Raw genomic sequence first — 16,927 nt, 5'->3', positions numbered from 1 at the left:
TTTAGTGCTGAGGATGAAATGCAAATTGCCAAATCCCAGATGGCTGCTTCCTGTTAAAAGCTGGGAAATAAACTTCCCTCAGACTTGTTCATTCTGCAGCAGTGCAAGTTGTCTGAAGGACTGCACCATGTCCCAGTGCACATCAGAGCATGACAAAATTGGATGCCAGACCTGTGAAATGCTGACATAAGATGGCCCTGCATGGACTACTTCTTGTAGAAGAATAGAGGGTTTATAAGTATTTGAAAATGCAGCTAAATCCTTTGCTATGTTCAGATACCTCCTCTAGGTGGCCAGGAGAGGGAGTCTAGAGAAGGAAGTGTGATCCTTAAGGGCCAGCTAAAACTCCATGTTGCTAGATAGCTTTTTGATGCCTTTGGGTTTCAGGTTAATTATCCCCATCAGAAGTTAAAAATCGGCAGTGGATGTGACAGTGTTCAGTTAAGCAGCTTTTATATAAGCTCTCTCAAGGGTCTGTGTTAGAATAACCACAGAGTCACAGAATGGTAGGGGTTGGAAGGGACCTCTGGAGAGCCTTTAATCCATCACCTAGCTGAGCAGGTTGCACAGGATGAAGTGCAGCTGGGTTTTGAATGACTCCAGAGATGGAGACTCCACCACCTCTCTGGCCAGCCTGTTCCCAGGCTCCACCACCCTCAAAGTAAAGAAGTTCTTCCTCGTGTTTAGATGGAAATAATTGCTGTGGAGATAATTTTCCACATTCTAGTCCAAATCCAGCCCTCACCAAACCTGATTTCACTGGGTTGTTATGTCTGTTTAGGCCATTTTGCTAGGTGAGGAAGGCTGCACTACTATCAGTGCTGCAGCCAGTAACAGCAGGTGTAAAGAACTGTGTGTGGTGTTTGGGTGCAGATGCAAACAGCTCCCCCAGAAGCACGCTGGTGATAAAGAGATGAGCTGCTGTCTCTTCTTGCACCACACAGCTCTGGGTGCTGTTAGCAAAGTCAGATCATTGCCTTTACAGCTGTGTCTTGTTCTCACTTCTCACCTCTGTTTCTGCAGGGAAGGAGACTGGTGGGAGGCCCGGTCCTTGACAACAGGAGAAACTGGTTACATTCCCAGTAATTATGTGGCTCCAGTCGATTCCATCCAAGCAGAAGAGTATGTTTTCTCTCTTTGTCATAAAGACCCATTAGTGTGGTATTTGAAGGAGGCCTGAGGAGTTGGGTTTGATTGATTGCAGCAATTTTTTTTTCAAATGATTTACATTATTTTAGCTTCAGTCCTTAGTCACACTGATAAATAATTAGGTAATTAGTAACAAAAGCAGCACAAGCCCAGTGCTTCTTCAATGTCAAAACAAAGGAAGAAAGTCTAAAGGAACATAGATCTGCTGCCTTTATTCAAGTGTCAACTGATTTCAAGCTTTCAAGCAAAAGGTGCCCTTGGTTTCCCTGAATCAACTTGTAAAAATATTTGGAATCAATTAGTGTGCAGACTGTTGAAGAGGGCACATTGTATCAACAAATACCTTCCAACAGGTAGGATGCCTCCAATGCATACAGCTGGCAGCATAATGAGGACATACCCACGTGGACAATGGACTGCTGTGTGTAGCCCTACTACTTACAGCAGAAAAGATACACTGGCAGAGTTTACACAGCTGAGCAAGTACTACTGTAGCCTGTATTTCAGGTTGAGCTTGGCTGGTTGTGAAACACACAGCATTAGAACTAAAAAGTGCTGCAGGAAGGAAAAAGGTACTGAAACCCTGGAAGTCTTATACAGCCACAGTAAAGTGGTTGCATCTGCTCCTTCTGCTGAGGTTTTATAGCTGTGCTGCAAGAAAAACATTGAACACTAATACATCAGTGTGTAAGTCTCATATGGAGTTTATGGCAACATCTGTAAAAGTAATGCTCTTCAGCAGCAACACCTTCTCCTGCTCTTTTCCTTGACTGTTCCTTCCCCCTCACCATGTCTTTCTCCCTCTTTGTCAAAGCCTGCCCTTTGCTGTAAGACCCCAAACAAGCATCCTCAGCATCTGTTGATGATAGGCTTAATGCAAAGTGCTACTGCACCAGGTACACAAAATCTGCTCTGCGGTGTGTCACATTAGCTTCTCATCACAGTAAAAGAGAGACAGTATGGCAAAAATGGTTGAATACACTGGAGGAGCCATGGATTCTGCAAATAATCTGAGCTCTGTGACACTACCTAGCAATCCTGTGTAGTGCTTTCTCTCACCAAGTTTGTTGTTTCCTCAAGGTGGTACTTTGGCAAACTTGGCCGAAAAGATGCCGAGAGGCAGCTGTTGTCATTTGGAAACCCCAGAGGTACCTTCCTGATCCGAGAGAGTGAAACTACCAAAGGTAAGATGACCACAGATGAGAAGACAGATGAGAAAAACTGTGCTAAATTAGTGAAGTTCTGTTTTCAGTGGTATGAGGAGAGAGGTAAGTGTCATCTTGTGTAGGTATGTGCTACAGAATTAGGTGTTGGCGTCCCAGGTCTTCAAAGCAGAGAGCAGACCAAGTGCAACCCATGCCATGGGCATAGTGTCTGCAGGGCAAGTCATGCACAGGCAGGGTGCTGTCACACTTGAACATCACCCTGTCTCTCTCAACACCTGTGTTGAGGACATTACTGTTGCAGTGGAGATGGGTGGAGAGTAGTCCCTCAGAACAGCAGCTATGGAGCTACAGGAGCCAGACCTCCTGGTGTCCATATTCAGATCCAGGCACAGCCAGACAGCTCACTGGGAATATATGCTGGGACTGTCCAGTCTGGTTTGGTGAAAATTACTCTTTCTGAGCAAGCAGAATCTTTGAACCTTCTTGCCTGGAGCACATAAGGTAAGATTTTGGGAGGAGGGAGGTATGGCTTCTTATTTTGGGAAGAGAGAGGATTTCTTGGCCTTTCAAATTCTGGATGCCTGGGGGAGTGAAAAACAAAAAAGCCAAACCCTAAATTTAAAAGATAAATTAAAAGATGGTGGCAGTTTTAAATTAATATATGAGCAATAAAAAGAATAATAATAATCTATTTCTAATTGATAGAATCATAAAGTCTTGAATGTACTGTTGATGGATGCATCATTCTACTGAAGTAGTCAAGTGGAAGGCTAGATCCTCCTCCTTGCCTCTCAAATTATTGGAGGAGTTCCAGTTGTCTTGGTGTGTGCTGTCTTTGCTTTTACCTGGTGTTCATGAGGCCTGTCAACATCATCTTCAAAGCTTCACATGTATGAAAAGATCTCTTCAACTCATACAGCTATTAAGTGGAAAACCTGCAACTAAGTGAAAACAAACCTGGCCATTTCTCAATTAACCAGCAGTCCAAAACAATAGCTCTGGGAAGCATAACTCACTAGAATTAATTCCATGTAAGTTCTGAAGTCTGATGGTGGTTCATGTAATAAAGCACTGTCTTGTCAGTGCCTTTTCATCAGAGCACTCTGTCAGCTAGAGTTAGCATGCAGAATGGTTGGAATCCTGGATGGCAAAGGGATTTAAAGAGCAGCACTACTTCCCACTCCTCTCTACCTGACCATCCTTCTGTCATCTAAAATTGTGTTGTATTTTTGAGTCCTGCAGTCACTGGATTCTTCCATCACTGCCTTTAACTCTGAAGACTTTCCTGATACAAAACCTGAGCAGACATGCTGTTGTTTCAGACAGCTAGCTTCCTACCTTGTCACCCCACAGCTTCACCATACCTTCTGTAGCAGTGAGGCTATTCTGCAGATAGCCTCCACCTGTTCATGCTCACCAGCAGCTGTTGTGATGGGTATGAGGAGCAGGATTTCATTTAAAATCTTACTCCTGAGGACATCTGTGGATCCTAACCACAAACACAAAACTGTTTCTCTAAACCACATTATCAGTTTGGTCTGTTGACCACTTTCTCTACAGCAACAGAGGGTATGTTCTGCAGGGCTGCTTACTTAGCTAAGTCAGGGCTCTTTTTCTAGAGCTTCTTGTGTGACACAGAAGCATTGGGGAAATGGAGTAATCCACCACGGATGGACTTAGAACACAAGCTTCGTTTCTCTGCATTTGAACTTGAGGCTTTCTGCATCTTCAGGCTAAGTTTGAATCAAAGCCATTAGGGGGGGAAAAAAACCAGCATGCTTGTTTTTTGTCAGAAATGCCTACTCCCCTTCTCTGCCTTGTGGTATTTCAGCATGTCATTAGAAGAAAACAGAGAGATCTTGTTCATGAGAGAGGAGAGAGACATCTGGGAGGGCTCGAGTGGTGGATTCTGCCATAAGTCTTCTCAAAGCCCAGTCATCTTGGGCTTGAGGCAGGAATTGTTTTGTGACCTAGAAGTGTCCCTTCTGCTTTAAATAATAACAATAACAAAATTAATCAGGATCATGTTAAAAGTATCATCATGGATGACTTCAGCATGAATTTAACCTCCCTTGATCGTGGTTGCCTTCTCTTCTTACTCCCAAAATAAATCATCTTGAGCTGGCTTTTCGGGCTTGTTTTTTTTCAGTGCATCACTACCTAGGTACTTCATCAGCTCTTGTCTGTGTAATCCTTCACCTGGTTTCAATCTCTGCCCTCCAAGGCTGTCTGGTTTTAGGTTTGTTGTTTTAAAATTTTCATTAGGATGATATATTGTAGTGTCGTCTTTCTGCCCCAATTTTTACTGCGTGTATCTCTTACCCTTCAATTCGTCACCAGATCATAATGAGCAGTATAAATAACCAACAGCCTCGAGAGATGAATAATGAAATCCATCTTGGTTCCACGGGTTTTGTCCAGATTTCAACTAAAGCTCTGGTCCTGCAACTTGATCTGAGGTCAGCGGGGGTCCACAGAGGGCCACCCACACAGCTCTCTGATTGCAGACCTGGAGCCCACAGATTGTTTACATTTTCCTAAAGAATCTAAAATAGTGACCAGATAGGCAGGGAGCGTGACTAAAGCAAATACAGCTGCTGCCACTGGATCAGAACTCATAACTGCAGAGGTGGAGAACGCTGCCTGGAAGCAGGCTGGTTGACAGTGTGCAGCTCAGAATGGTGGTTCAAAGAGTGCACAAGATGTGCTTGCACCCCCCCCAAAAAAGCTTTCAACTCCTAGATGAGAGGGATGTACTTTGTGGCAGAATCTCCTCAGACAAACATCCTGAACAGTATCTTTCTCCACTTGGGAATAAAAACCCTGTCAGTCCTCTCAGGGTGCCTCCCATTCTCATGAAGCAGGATCATCTGTGTAACTGCTAGCCCTTTTCCTCCTATTTAGAGGATGAACAGCAGTGAATCTGAGAAGTCCTTGGAGTCAGGGTGGAGATGGTTTTGTATGGCAGCTCTCTTGGCAGGGAGCATCTCACCAGAGTGACCTGTTGCAGGTTAATGTGGTCAGGGAAAATTCTCCCTTGGGAGACATCCAGGAAAGCGGGGGGGAGTTCTTGAAACCATTTCGTTTGCAGATTCACAGATTGCATTGGGTTGGAAGGGACCAATCCCCCTGCAGTCAGTGGGGACACCTCCAACTAGACTAAGCTGCCCAGGACCACATCAAGTTTGAACTTGAATGTCTCCAGGAATGGGGCTTTGACCACATCTCTTTAGCTGGAGGTGGTTCTAGAGGATGTGAGGCTGACAGGTATGTTGGAAAGTACTCTGACTTGGGATAAGCAGCAGTTGGTGCTGTTTGCTGTCAGACCTGTAGGACATCACTCACCTTTCATGCTGTCCAAAGTTGTCTGGCAGGGCTTTTCCTTTCCTGCCCTTAGCTGACATGGTGTCAGTGAAAGCAACCCCTTATCTCCAGTGCCTCCTATGAAAATCTTGCTATTTACCATCCACTGGCACTTACTGACTGTAGTATTTGCAGTGTAACCCAGCATGTAGAACAGGAAAAGTCAGTTTGACACCCAGAAGTAGTAAATGTTAAAATGTGAGTTTTCATTTACACAGAAGTCCTGATTTCTGTCTAGAAAAGTGTGAAAGGGACATGGTGTGAACCTCAGAAGAGTTCTGTTTGAGAAGGCATTGCTATGTACTTGCCCCATCATCCTGCTCTTCCCTAGGAGTCTAATGTTGGATGACTGATTTTGGAGCCAGGACTAGAGGAAATGGTTCCCAGCTGCACCAGGGGAGGTTCAGGCTGGATGCTAGGAGATATTTCTTCACAGAGAGGTTTATCAGACATTGGAATGGTCTGCCCAGGGCAGTGGTGGAGTCACTGTCTCTGGAGGTGTTTAAGCAGTATGTGGACCTGACACTTTGAGACATGGTTTAGTGTTGACCTTTCAGTGCTGGATGAGCTTTGAGGTCTCTTCCAACCAGATGTTTTCTCTGATTCTGTGATGCTTACTTCATTGTGTTACACTGTGTCCAGTTCTGGAGCCCCTATTACAAGAGGGATGTGGAGGTGCTGGAAGGTGTCCAGAGAAGGGCCAGGAGGATGAGCAGAGGGCTGGAGCACCTCTCCTATGAGGACAGACTGAAGGAGTTGGGGCTGTTCAGTCTGCAGAAGAGAAGGCTCTGAGGTGACCTCATTGTGGCCTTCCAGTATCTGAAGGGGGCTACAGGAAGGCTGGGGAGGGACTGCTCAGGATCTCAGGTAGTGATAGGACTAGGGGGAATGGAATGAAGCTGGAGGTGGGGAGATTCAGGCTAGATGTGAGGAGGAGGTTCTTCACCATGAGAGTGGTGAAACCCTGGAATGGGTTGTCCAGGGAGGTGGTTGAGGCCCCATCCCTGGAGGTGTTTAAGCCCAGGCTGGATGAGGCTCTGTCCAGCCTGATCTAGTGTGGGGTGTCCCTGCCCATGGCAGGGGGGTAGGAACTAGATGATCCTTGTGGTCCCTTCCAACCCTGACTGATACTATGATACTGTGATACACTCACTTGTTCCTTTTCAAGCTACAGTAAGCACTTGTTTGGAAGCAACTTCCCCTTCACTTGACACCAACTGACCAGCAAACCAAAATCCTTGTGTCTAAAGGCTGCTTCCACCTTTTTTTCCTTTCTCCTTTGCTTGGCACAGGTGCCTATTCCCTGTCTATCCGAGACTGGGATGATATGAAAGGAGATCATGTCAAACATTATAAGATCCGAAAGCTTGACAACGGTGGCTATTATATCACAACCCGGGCACAGTTTGAAACTCTCCAGCAGCTGGTTCAGCATTATTCAGGTAAGTTTTCAGATAACAAATGGCACTCTGAAGGATTTTAAAACAAAAGTGTTTACTGCTAAGCTGATGTATGTGTAAGATGCCCTAAAGAGTCATTTGAGCTATGGCTCTTGCTTGTTGTAATGCATCTTCCATTATCCCTTTCCCATTACGGTTACAAATGGCTTTGAGTGCCATTCACAGCATACAGCAGCTGAGCTTTTAAAAGTTAGCACTCTGCTGAGGTGAAGGTTTTGCCTTTGCTCTCCCTCTTCTAAGCAAACAGCATTACTGAATTTGATTTGCACATCACAAAGCATGAATTCCCTGTGCAGAAGGCAGTGCTGATGTGCACCGCTTTGCAGCACACTACTGCTAATCAAGCAAACAGGGAATTGCACTGTGGGATTCAGTCACCTAAACCAATGACCAGAAGATTTGCATTTATTACCTGACTCTATTTTTTTTCCTCCCTTTCCCAGTGGACTTGTGTTCAATGTGCCAAGTATTCACATTTAAATCATGATTGGTCTAATTTTAAATACAAATATGGCCAGGTGGGTATTTCTTTGTGTACACTGCTTGTGTCTACCCACCAAGCTCTGGCTTTTAGGGGGGGAGTTATTAATTCCTGTGATTAAAATGTGGCATGCACGACCCAAAAGTCCATCCTGCTGTCACTGGTGTACAACACACACAACTTTAAAGCCCCCCAAAACCTCTCCATAGGACAACCAGTAGAAGACTTACACAGGAGGCTGCCATGCTTCTCAGCACAGCTGTTCTTTTTAAGCAGGAATTTGCATTTTGAGTTGTTTTGCTTTTGATTTTTCCCTTACTTTTCCATGGTATTAACAGATGCCCCCAGATGCTCACTGCTCCAAAACTTTTCATTATTTTCCCTTGGTAAATCAACTTCTCTGTGGGGTGGGGTTTTTTTTTCCTGTATTCTTTGTATTCTCTCTGCTGTATTCTTGTGCTATTCATACTAGACATCTGGCTGTCTTCTCCACCCAGTTTCTGATGGTTGTATGCTGCCTGGGAGAATTTCTAGTTGTTTCTGGTGACTCTACATTAAACTCAGCTAAATAATGTATTAAAAAAATGACATCTAAGGAAGATAGTTTTCAACTGTACCAGCTGATAAATGCCAAATTTTAGTTTACTGTGGTCATATTATTTGGCTATTTTCCATACCCAGATGCAGAAACAAATAGATCTGGAAACAATCACTTCTGTGCAACAGAGAGGCATAACCAGTAGGATCCAGGTAGGGTAGCTCAGGAGGGCATGGTACAGCCCCACATTCCAGAGGGTTCACCTGTGGTCCCCCAGACTCAGGTGAACACAGGAGCCCTCATTCCATGCCTAGCCCAGCTGACTTGAAACATAAAGGCTGCTTCTAACTGCCTACCCTGAATTGTGGGAGGTAGATCAGCTCAGTGCCTTGTGAGTACCTAGATTTGCTTCTAGGGAGAGGTCAGAGGAGCCCAAATGATGCTGTAAAGATCAGCATGGCTCCTGCATTTGTTTAGAGATACAAGTCACTGTGTAAGCTTTCTATTGTAGCCTGCTTTGTGCAGTACAGGATGTACACAGCACTGTGTATACATATTTATGTGTGTATATCTATAATTGGGTTTACTCTTGCTAAAGTGCCTTGTGACTTTTGTCACAGCTCAGTCTTCTCTGAGGCTTTGCAAGAGATTGATGTAATAAATGTGCCCTAAACAGTGTAGGTCTGGAGCACGCACTAATAAAGGTTTCCTCCAGGAAGAATGGCAGAGCAAGTCTTTTACAAGACACCTACAGAAGCACCTTTTCACAGAGCAGAATATAGACAATACCTTGTCCCAGGATACCTAGGCAAATAAAAACAGCAACAAGTGTCTGCCAAATGTTCCTTGCTGTGATTTTCAGAAGTTGATCTTCTCTGTTTCTTCCGTTGACTACAGACAGAATTCTGTTTGTGACTCAGAGATGCCTTTTAAAAAGCTGTGCTGTGCTCTAGTGTACCAGTTACTTGTGAAGTTATCTTAATGCAGCACTGTGGGAGAAGGGAAATCCTGAGCCCACAAGAGAAACCATTGGCTGTCACCTTCCATTTCAGGCTGTGACAAGCAGAGACTAAACAAATTCCCTGTTCTCTCTCAAATGAATATGTTTCAGTGTTCAATTCCTAATCTTCCAGGATGCTTTGTGGTATGCAACTAACAACTGTTGTGAGTAGCATTGTTTTGATGCTTACTGTTTTTGTTTCATGTCACACTATTTTTTTCTTTCCTCTCCTTTGCTGTTGGCTTCACTTCTGGCTCCATCAGAGAGAGCTGCAGGTCTTTGCTGCCGCTTAGTAGTCCCCTGTCATAAAGGAATGCCAAGGCTTACTGATCTGTCTGTCAAAACCAAAGATGTCTGGGAAATTCCACGAGAATCCCTACAGTTGATCAAGAGACTGGGCAATGGGCAGTTTGGGGAAGTATGGATGGGTATGGAGAAAAATAATTATTCTCAAATAGCTCTCAGTGTGGGGATTACAAGATGGAAGGTGACTGTGTAGGACGCTGTGACCCACAAGTGGGAGGAAAAAAACACCCAAGAAAACTCAAACTGTCAGGAGAAAAGTTTTCTGCAGTCATGCCTTTGACTCTGAAAAATCTTCAGTCTTCACTGTAACTGATGGCCAAAGAGAACTGAAATTCTGCCTTTCCTTGAGAGGTTTTGATTTTGACGAACGACCGCTGCCTTAAGAACAAATTGAGGCTTGCATAGTAAGCTATGAATTATCCCAAGGAGCCTTTTCTCTGCAAGCTAATTAAAATAAATTAAATAAATTAAGCAAAATAACAACAAAGAGTCCTTGCTTTCAATTTCCAGAAGCCAGTGCCTGCAAATGATCTGTAATGCAGCGCTGAGAGCCGAGTCACCTTCCATCTTTCTCAATGCATGCATCGTTGTGGATTATAAGTATGTTTGTGTTTGTGTTTTGTTTTGTTTGTTTTTTTTTTATCAATTTCCTCTCCTATAGAGAAAGCTGATGGTTTGTGTTTTAACTTAACTGTGATTGCTACGAATAATACCCCCCAAACTGTTGGATTGGCTAAAGATGCATGGGAAGTTGCACGTGATTCATTATTTCTGGAGCAGAAGCTTGGTCAGGGCTGTTTCGCTGAAGTGTGGCGTGGTAAGGCAGAGAATATATTTTGCTTTGGATGGATCTTTTAAGGCCCTCTTGGCAGAAATAAACATTTCAAGTAGAGATCTTAAACCTAGATCCTCAGGGTAGTAGGAAATGTTAGTCTGTGCTGCCTAAAATGGTCAGACCTGAGCAGGGTAATCCGTGGGGAAGCTTCCTTTCACTCACACACATTGGTATGAGAGGTTAGAGCATTAAACCTCATTAATTGCTCTGGGTTTGTTTCAGTAACTACACACATGCTAGGCATTAAAATAGGAATGAAGCTAAACTTGTAAGGCAGAGTGGCTGACCAGAAATTAATCTGTAAGTAGACATTTTTCTTTCCTTGACTGTTGTTCTTAGCTCTTATGGGATCAGACCCTGCAAATGCTTCCATCCACTCTCCCAGTTTAAAAATAAGGCCAAGGATCACCAAGCTGATATTGTCAAGCTAGCTTTCACATGCACCCACTTCTTAAGCCTGTTTTGAACCTTGTGTCTGCAGCAGAACCCCCTAACTCAATATCAAGACTGGGGACAATAGAAGCAAGACTTGCCCAGCCCAGCTGACCCCTCATTTGGAAGTCATAGTATCATAGTATCATTCAGGGTTGGAAGGGACCACAAGGATCATCTAGTTCCAACCCCCCTGCCATGGGCAGGGACACCCCACACTAGATCAGTCCAGAAAGACTGACATTTTCCAAACCCACTGGCATTGTTTCCTGCATATTTGCCAGCTTTCCTTACTGCCCCACCATGGGCCTCCCTGGTTTTTTTAATGACTATAAAACAATAGCAATTTAAAAGCTACATAAATCTTAGTATGACCATAGAATGGAAGCACAATATAGTGGTCACTTAATGAGAGATGGGCTTAATTTTTTGTGCTTCATTGCATTCAGTGTAGCCCCTTTAAACTGACCAGTTCCAATAAAGACTTGCTTTATGTTGTTCCTTCGGGAAAATCTGGTGGAGGCATTTAGCTTCTCTTTTTGTTGTGGTGACACTGAAGTATGTACAACCAAAATACCCAGCAGGCTCTCCTGGGTCCTTGCAGCTGTTTTCCATGGCAAGACTGCAGCAAGTCTGTGAAAATTATAGAACTTCTAGACTAGAAATATGGATCTTCACAGAATATCAGAGAATTACAGTTGGCCTGTTGCAGAGCAAGCATTCCCAGTTAGCTGCAGCTTCCTCCTCCTGCTCTCCATCTTGAATGCATGTGAGAGCTTCAAGTTCACGTTAAGCAGTCAGCTTTGTATGCCATAGATTGATACAATAAGCTAAAGGAGCAAATGCAGTGAAAAAAATAAACAAATCAGCTGTGAGCAATGAAGTGCCAAGTACCAGTACCAAATATCTGTCAGAAATGCAATAATTAGTGTTACCATTTTGACAATTACATTTCTTAAAGTAATGTATAATAAAAATGTTAACAGCCCCTGAAGCATTACCAAGTGGGAATAGAATAACACAATAAAGATGAATAAAAAGTGCATTAAGTAGTAACTAACTACATATGGGAGGAACTCAGTGGGAAGTCTGTGCTCATTTTCTAGTGGAGAGAAGCACACCAAGCCACAACCAAACCAAAATGTAGCAATTTAAACTGAAACCTGGGCTTGAAAGGATAGCTAAGCTTTTTGGTTTGTTTTCTTGCTTTAACTGGAGAAAGTAATAAACAGATCTAAAAATAGAACTGCTGAAACCCTGTCCTGGTAACGGGAGGAGTCTTGGGATTTTTATTAAGGTAGTACACAATTAATACTGGAAACACACCAGGTAAAATCCTACTTTAATAGTGCCAGTGACAGAAACCCTGTTGCCCATGAAAGCAGGGTTTCATTCTTGGTTCCTGTCATTTGTTGTACCTCTGCAAAGCAGCTGTGACCAATGGCACTTTCTGGTCTAGAACCTCAGTGGTTCCAGATACGACATGCTCCCTTTCCCCAGAAAAATCAGAGGAGATTTTGGTCACCCTCCTTGAATCACAAAAGATTTTGGTCACCCTCCTTGAATCACAAAAGATTTTGGTCACCCTCCTTGAATCACAAAAGATTTTGGTCACCCTCCTGGACCTCAGGAGGCAAATCCACATCCTTCCCAGCTTACACAGGAGTGCCACTAAGGTAATGTCCTGCTTCAGCTCTGATTTGAAGGACTGAGTGAAACTAAGACCTCAAGAGTCCTCCTCAAGCATGCTGGGGTAGCAGTGGTAGTAACTCAAGACATTGCTCCATCACTGTGCACCTAGCAGAAGAAAATCAAGGCATGGTGAGAACCAAACTTGTGCTGCATGCTTTTGGCTAACATGCCTCAAGCCTCTCTCAGACAGACAGTGTTGTGTGTGGCTTTGGGGACTGCCCTCGAAGTGAGGAGACAGCACAGGCAGAGGCTCCCCCACTGCTCCTCCCCTGGCCTTGGCTAGGCAAGATGGCAGCTGGGACCTGACCACTTGCACAAAAGCCAGTCCATCGCATTTTGTGCTCTGGCAGGCTGCAAAAGCTCATGATGAAGTTATTTTGGCTTAACCAGTTCCCATGCAGCAGCTGAGCCCTGGTAGCTGTTAATGTGCTTTTAACAAAGACAAACCAGGCTTATTTCACACATTGCCTTTGTTGATGACATCTTAATTTATAGGAATCAGATCTTTGTCTGCATCTTCATGTACTTTGGAAGCTTTCTGCTATCCTCATGCTTAAGTGCAGAGGAGTAATTTTTACCCAATGTGATTAATTCCCAAAGTCATTTAGCATTGTTCTGCCGTATCACACAGCAGCTCCCTATCAACAGATCACAAGTTCCATTCAAAGCCATTTCAGCCCTGGCTCTGGAGCAGGGTTCTGGCAAGTCTGGGTAAGGGATAATCAGAAGGCACTTAGGGAAGTGGTATTTCTTCCCATTTTAATTTTGTCTTCCTTTCCCTTCCCTAGTCCCCATCTGCAAAAGAAAAACACCCTGTTTACATAGGTAGATGCTTGGATTTATGTATTGTTTTCCTTTCCAGTCCTCCTCCCCCTTGCAAATACCTACATGAAGTCCCACCTCTTGTGGGACACCCTGAATCAGCTTTCTCCAGATCCTTGTGCAGGCTTTCAGGTGTTACAGAAGGCTTGCTAGGTGATAACTGAAAAGCCATGGAGCTTGTCCATTTCAGTGCTGGCCACAAGTAAAGAACAAAGTGTAGTGGACAGGAACCACCTCCTTTTCAATCAACAGCTGCTGGGCTTCTGGGGATGAGGAGGGGAAGGGGAAAAAAAGACACATTTCCGTTTGGAAACAGGCCTGTGTTTCTAAAATTAAATCGATTCAGAACTTGTTTCTTGGGAGATTTTCTGTGAATATTTCTTTGCCACTGACTCAGAACAAAAACAACATGTCAAAGTGTCTTGCAAAAGGAAAGTTTAAGCAGTGTTGTTGCCCAAATCTGTGCTGTCTGTAGCGATTACTTGTTAGCAAGGGAATACATGAAGATGGATTTCAGGAGACTCCTGTTTCACGCTCAGAGAAAGCTTCCATGGACACCAGTGAAGCATTGTCTGAGTAGGACAACAGTGATTGTGCTCCTGTGCCAATGGGAGTCTTATTTTTCAGTATACTGGAAAAAAAGACTAAAATATGAGGGAAATGTGGGAGGAGCACAATTAGAAGGCAACAATGGGAAACCCTGTCCTTGCTAGTTTATTCCTTGGTCACAATAGGCATCAGGCGGACAGCAAGAGCAGAAGGTGTTTGAGCTAACTAAGTATCTGTGCTTGTAGGTACGTGGAATGGAAATACTAAAGTGGCTATCAAGACCCTGAAGCCTGGCACTATGTCTCCAGAATCCTTCTTAGAAGAAGCCCAAATCATGAAGAAACTAAAACATGACAAATTGGTCCAACTTTACGCTGTGGTATCTGAAGAACCCATCTATATTGTCACAGAGTACATGAGCAAAGGTGAAGTCAGAGCTGCTGCTATTGATAACTGGCTTTTTCTGTGTTGATGCTCCCTGGGGATACAGAGCAAGGTGCAGGGTGATGCATTAACAGGGTGTGAGGAAGGAGAGAGGGAACAGAAAGCTAAATTCACCTCTGGCTTCAAAAGAATTATGAACTTGGCTCTGAACCGGGCTCCAAAATCTGAAATCCACAAGATCTACAAAGAAAATTTCCACTAAGTGGAGGAGGGAGAAGTTGGTGCAGCCTAAGTACTTCCAACTGCATCAGCATCTGAACTTCCCTGGCAAGTGGAGGTCTGCGTTGTCTAGGTTTGAATGATGTGACATGCTGCTCCCCAAGATCCTGGCTTTTCCTGGCACCAGAGAGTTCAATGTGGCATCTCCTTGCAGCGTTCACTTGTCAGCCTAAGCTTTCTGTTTCTGCTTTCAGCAGCCCTGAGTTCTGTCGCCTGCACCTCGCTCTCCCATCTCAGCTTAATTTTCAGTCCACCCCATTCATCATTTTAATACATGGTTTGCAGATGTGATTCTTCTCCTCTTTCCCCTTCCTTTCCCCCTTCTCTTTTTTTTTTCTTCAAGCTACTTATCTGGTACCAATGAAGTAAGCTGAGACAAGGAAAACTTTTCACTCCATCAGATCTCCAGCAGGGGTGCTGAGAGCAGCACACAAAAAAATCTGCTTGTTTTGGAAAGGCAAATGAAGCAAATAGGAAACATCAGTTCTCACAGGGAAGTTTCATTGTGCATTGGAGGATACACTCTGAAATTTTAAGTGCTTTTTTTTCTTTCAGTCTGTTTGGAGTTGATTTCTATTTTCCTGGCAGGTGCCTGCCCACGTCCCTCCTCAGAGGCATCCAAGCCCTGACTAACTCACACTTTAATCATATGTCTTGGTGACAAGCATTTGCCTTTTCCCCTTAAAAAGAATTCTCAAAGTCCTTCTGAAGTATGTGGTTTACTTTGGCTCACTGTGCTAGTTTTTACTGTAACATCTTACATCTTTGGATCTGAGCTTGAGGCCTGAAGATTTATCAAGGGAGAAATGCCTAATCATCTGTCTTTCCCCCTTATTTATTAAACCCATCCACTGACCTTATTTAAAGGAGACTGCCACACTTCTCTGTTTGAAGACAAGATTGGGAAGGGACCTGTAGCATCCCAGGTGTTCTTTAAAAAGCTTCAGGGAACCTCCTTGCTTTCCTTGGCACAGAGGAGCTCTGTCCTTATTGCTTTTGCTAGAATTGCTTTTGTTTGATCTCTTTTTCATAGTTTCATAGTTTCATTCAGGGTTGGAAGGGACCACAAGGATCATCTAGTTCCAACCCCCCTGCCATGGGCAGGGACACCCCACACTAGATCAGGCTGGACAGAGCCTCATCCAGCCTGGTCTTAAACACCCCCAGGGACGGGGCCTCGACCACCTCCTGTCTTTTGTCTTCTCTAGTTTTGCATAGCAGCCTTTTAAATTTAGTGCTTCATGCCACTTTCAGTTATGGGTTACCTAGAGACAGAGCACCACTAATTCCTAAGGAAAATGAGCCCTTGTTAATGCTAGCCCCATTGAGCTTCCCAGCCTCGAGGCTGGCCTTTCTGTTGGAGAAAGTTGAGCTGGGATCTGACTCTTTTCATAGCTTGTGTGGCTTGGAACTGAAACGATGCTTTGCTGCTAGCTGAGGCCTTTGAGAGCAGCAGGTATGCAGCTCTAGAGAGCACTGCCAAGTTAAGAAAAATCAAGTTTCTTAGTAATGGTCAGGAAAATGAAAACTAACATTGTGTCTTCTCCTTGCAGCTCTCTTAGGGCCAGTGACACACTCTTCTTCCAGCCAGACTCAAAGTAGAGTGCAACAAGTAGGGCAGGAGAACTCTAAGATATCATGGGGGAGTTTTGAAACTGTCCCCTTGGACAGGAAGCTTTGTTGTCTTTACCATTGTACACATTGCTGCACCTCCATGCTGATGAGCAGGAGCCTCTAACATCTCTCTGTTGTGCCAACTTTGCCTTTGCAGGCAGTTTGCTGGATTTCTTAAAAGACGGAGAAGGAAGAGCTTTGAAGTTACCGAATTTGGTGGACATGGCAGCCCAGGTCTGTCTTCCGAGCACTGAGATGTACATGCATGGGTTTATAGCCTGGATGTGTCTGAGTTCATTTGACAGTGGTTGCTTCTCCTCCTGGCTGGCAGGTGGCTGCGGGGATGGCGTACATCGAGCGGATGAATTACATACACAGGGACCTGCGCTCTGCAAACATTCTGGTGGGGAATGGCCTTATATGCAAGATTGCTGACTTTGGGTTGGCAAGGCTGATCGAGGACAACGAATATACAGCCAGACAAGGTAGGTGTGGCAGCAGCCATAGCACTGAGTGTCATTCTTGTGGCAGGGCTCTACAAAGCTTTTGCACAGCTCTGGGCCCCTAGGTTCAAGAAGGGTCTCAGGGAACTGCTTGAAAGAGTCCAGCACAGAGCCACAAAGATGGTGAAGGGAGTGGAACAGCTCCCTTGTGAGGAAAGGCTGAGGGAGCTGGAGCTCTTCAGCTTGGAGGAGACTGTGGGGCAACCTCATTCATGTTTATAAAGATGTGCAGGGCAGTGTCAAGAGGGTGGAGCCAGGCTCTGCTCAGTGATGTCCAAAGATGGGACCAGGAGCAATGGGTGCAAGCTGGAGCAGAGGCGGTTCCATGGGAACATAAGGGAAAACTGTTTCACT

At 44.4% G+C, this 16,927-nt stretch overlaps 1 protein-coding gene across 7 annotated transcripts in view; it reads left to right on the top strand.

Moving 5' to 3' along the window:
* The window catches only part of FYN (FYN proto-oncogene, Src family tyrosine kinase), a 133,210-nt gene that overhangs the window by 102,039 nt on the left and 14,244 nt on the right, over nucleotides 1-16,927 (top strand). For 5 of the 7 annotated variants that reach the window (XM_068160561.1, XM_068160558.1, XM_068160559.1 and 2 more), the window contains 7 exons: nucleotides 1,024-1,122; nucleotides 2,230-2,333; nucleotides 6,971-7,120; nucleotides 9,421-9,585; nucleotides 14,039-14,218; nucleotides 16,228-16,304; nucleotides 16,402-16,555. In XM_068160561.1, the coding sequence (XP_068016662.1) occupies nucleotides 1,024-1,122; nucleotides 2,230-2,333; nucleotides 6,971-7,120; nucleotides 9,421-9,585; nucleotides 14,039-14,218; nucleotides 16,228-16,304; nucleotides 16,402-16,555 (929 nt within the window). Of the gene's footprint in view, nucleotides 1-1,023; nucleotides 1,123-2,229; nucleotides 2,334-6,970; nucleotides 7,121-9,420; nucleotides 9,586-10,124; nucleotides 10,281-14,038; nucleotides 14,219-16,227; nucleotides 16,305-16,401; nucleotides 16,556-16,927 lie in introns of all 7 variants that reach the window. The other 2 variants (XM_068160563.1, XM_068160564.1) reach the window with 2 other exon arrangements.

This window comes from Melanerpes formicivorus, unplaced genomic scaffold, assembly GCF_026170545.1.
Source record: "Melanerpes formicivorus ecotype bairdi unplaced genomic scaffold, bMelFor1.0.p_v2 SCAF_50, whole genome shotgun sequence".
Taxonomy (NCBI): Eukaryota; Metazoa; Chordata; class Aves; order Piciformes; family Picidae; genus Melanerpes; species Melanerpes formicivorus.
The sequence above is the reverse complement of the archived record's forward strand: the minus strand, read 5'-3'. Positions and strand labels throughout refer to the sequence as shown.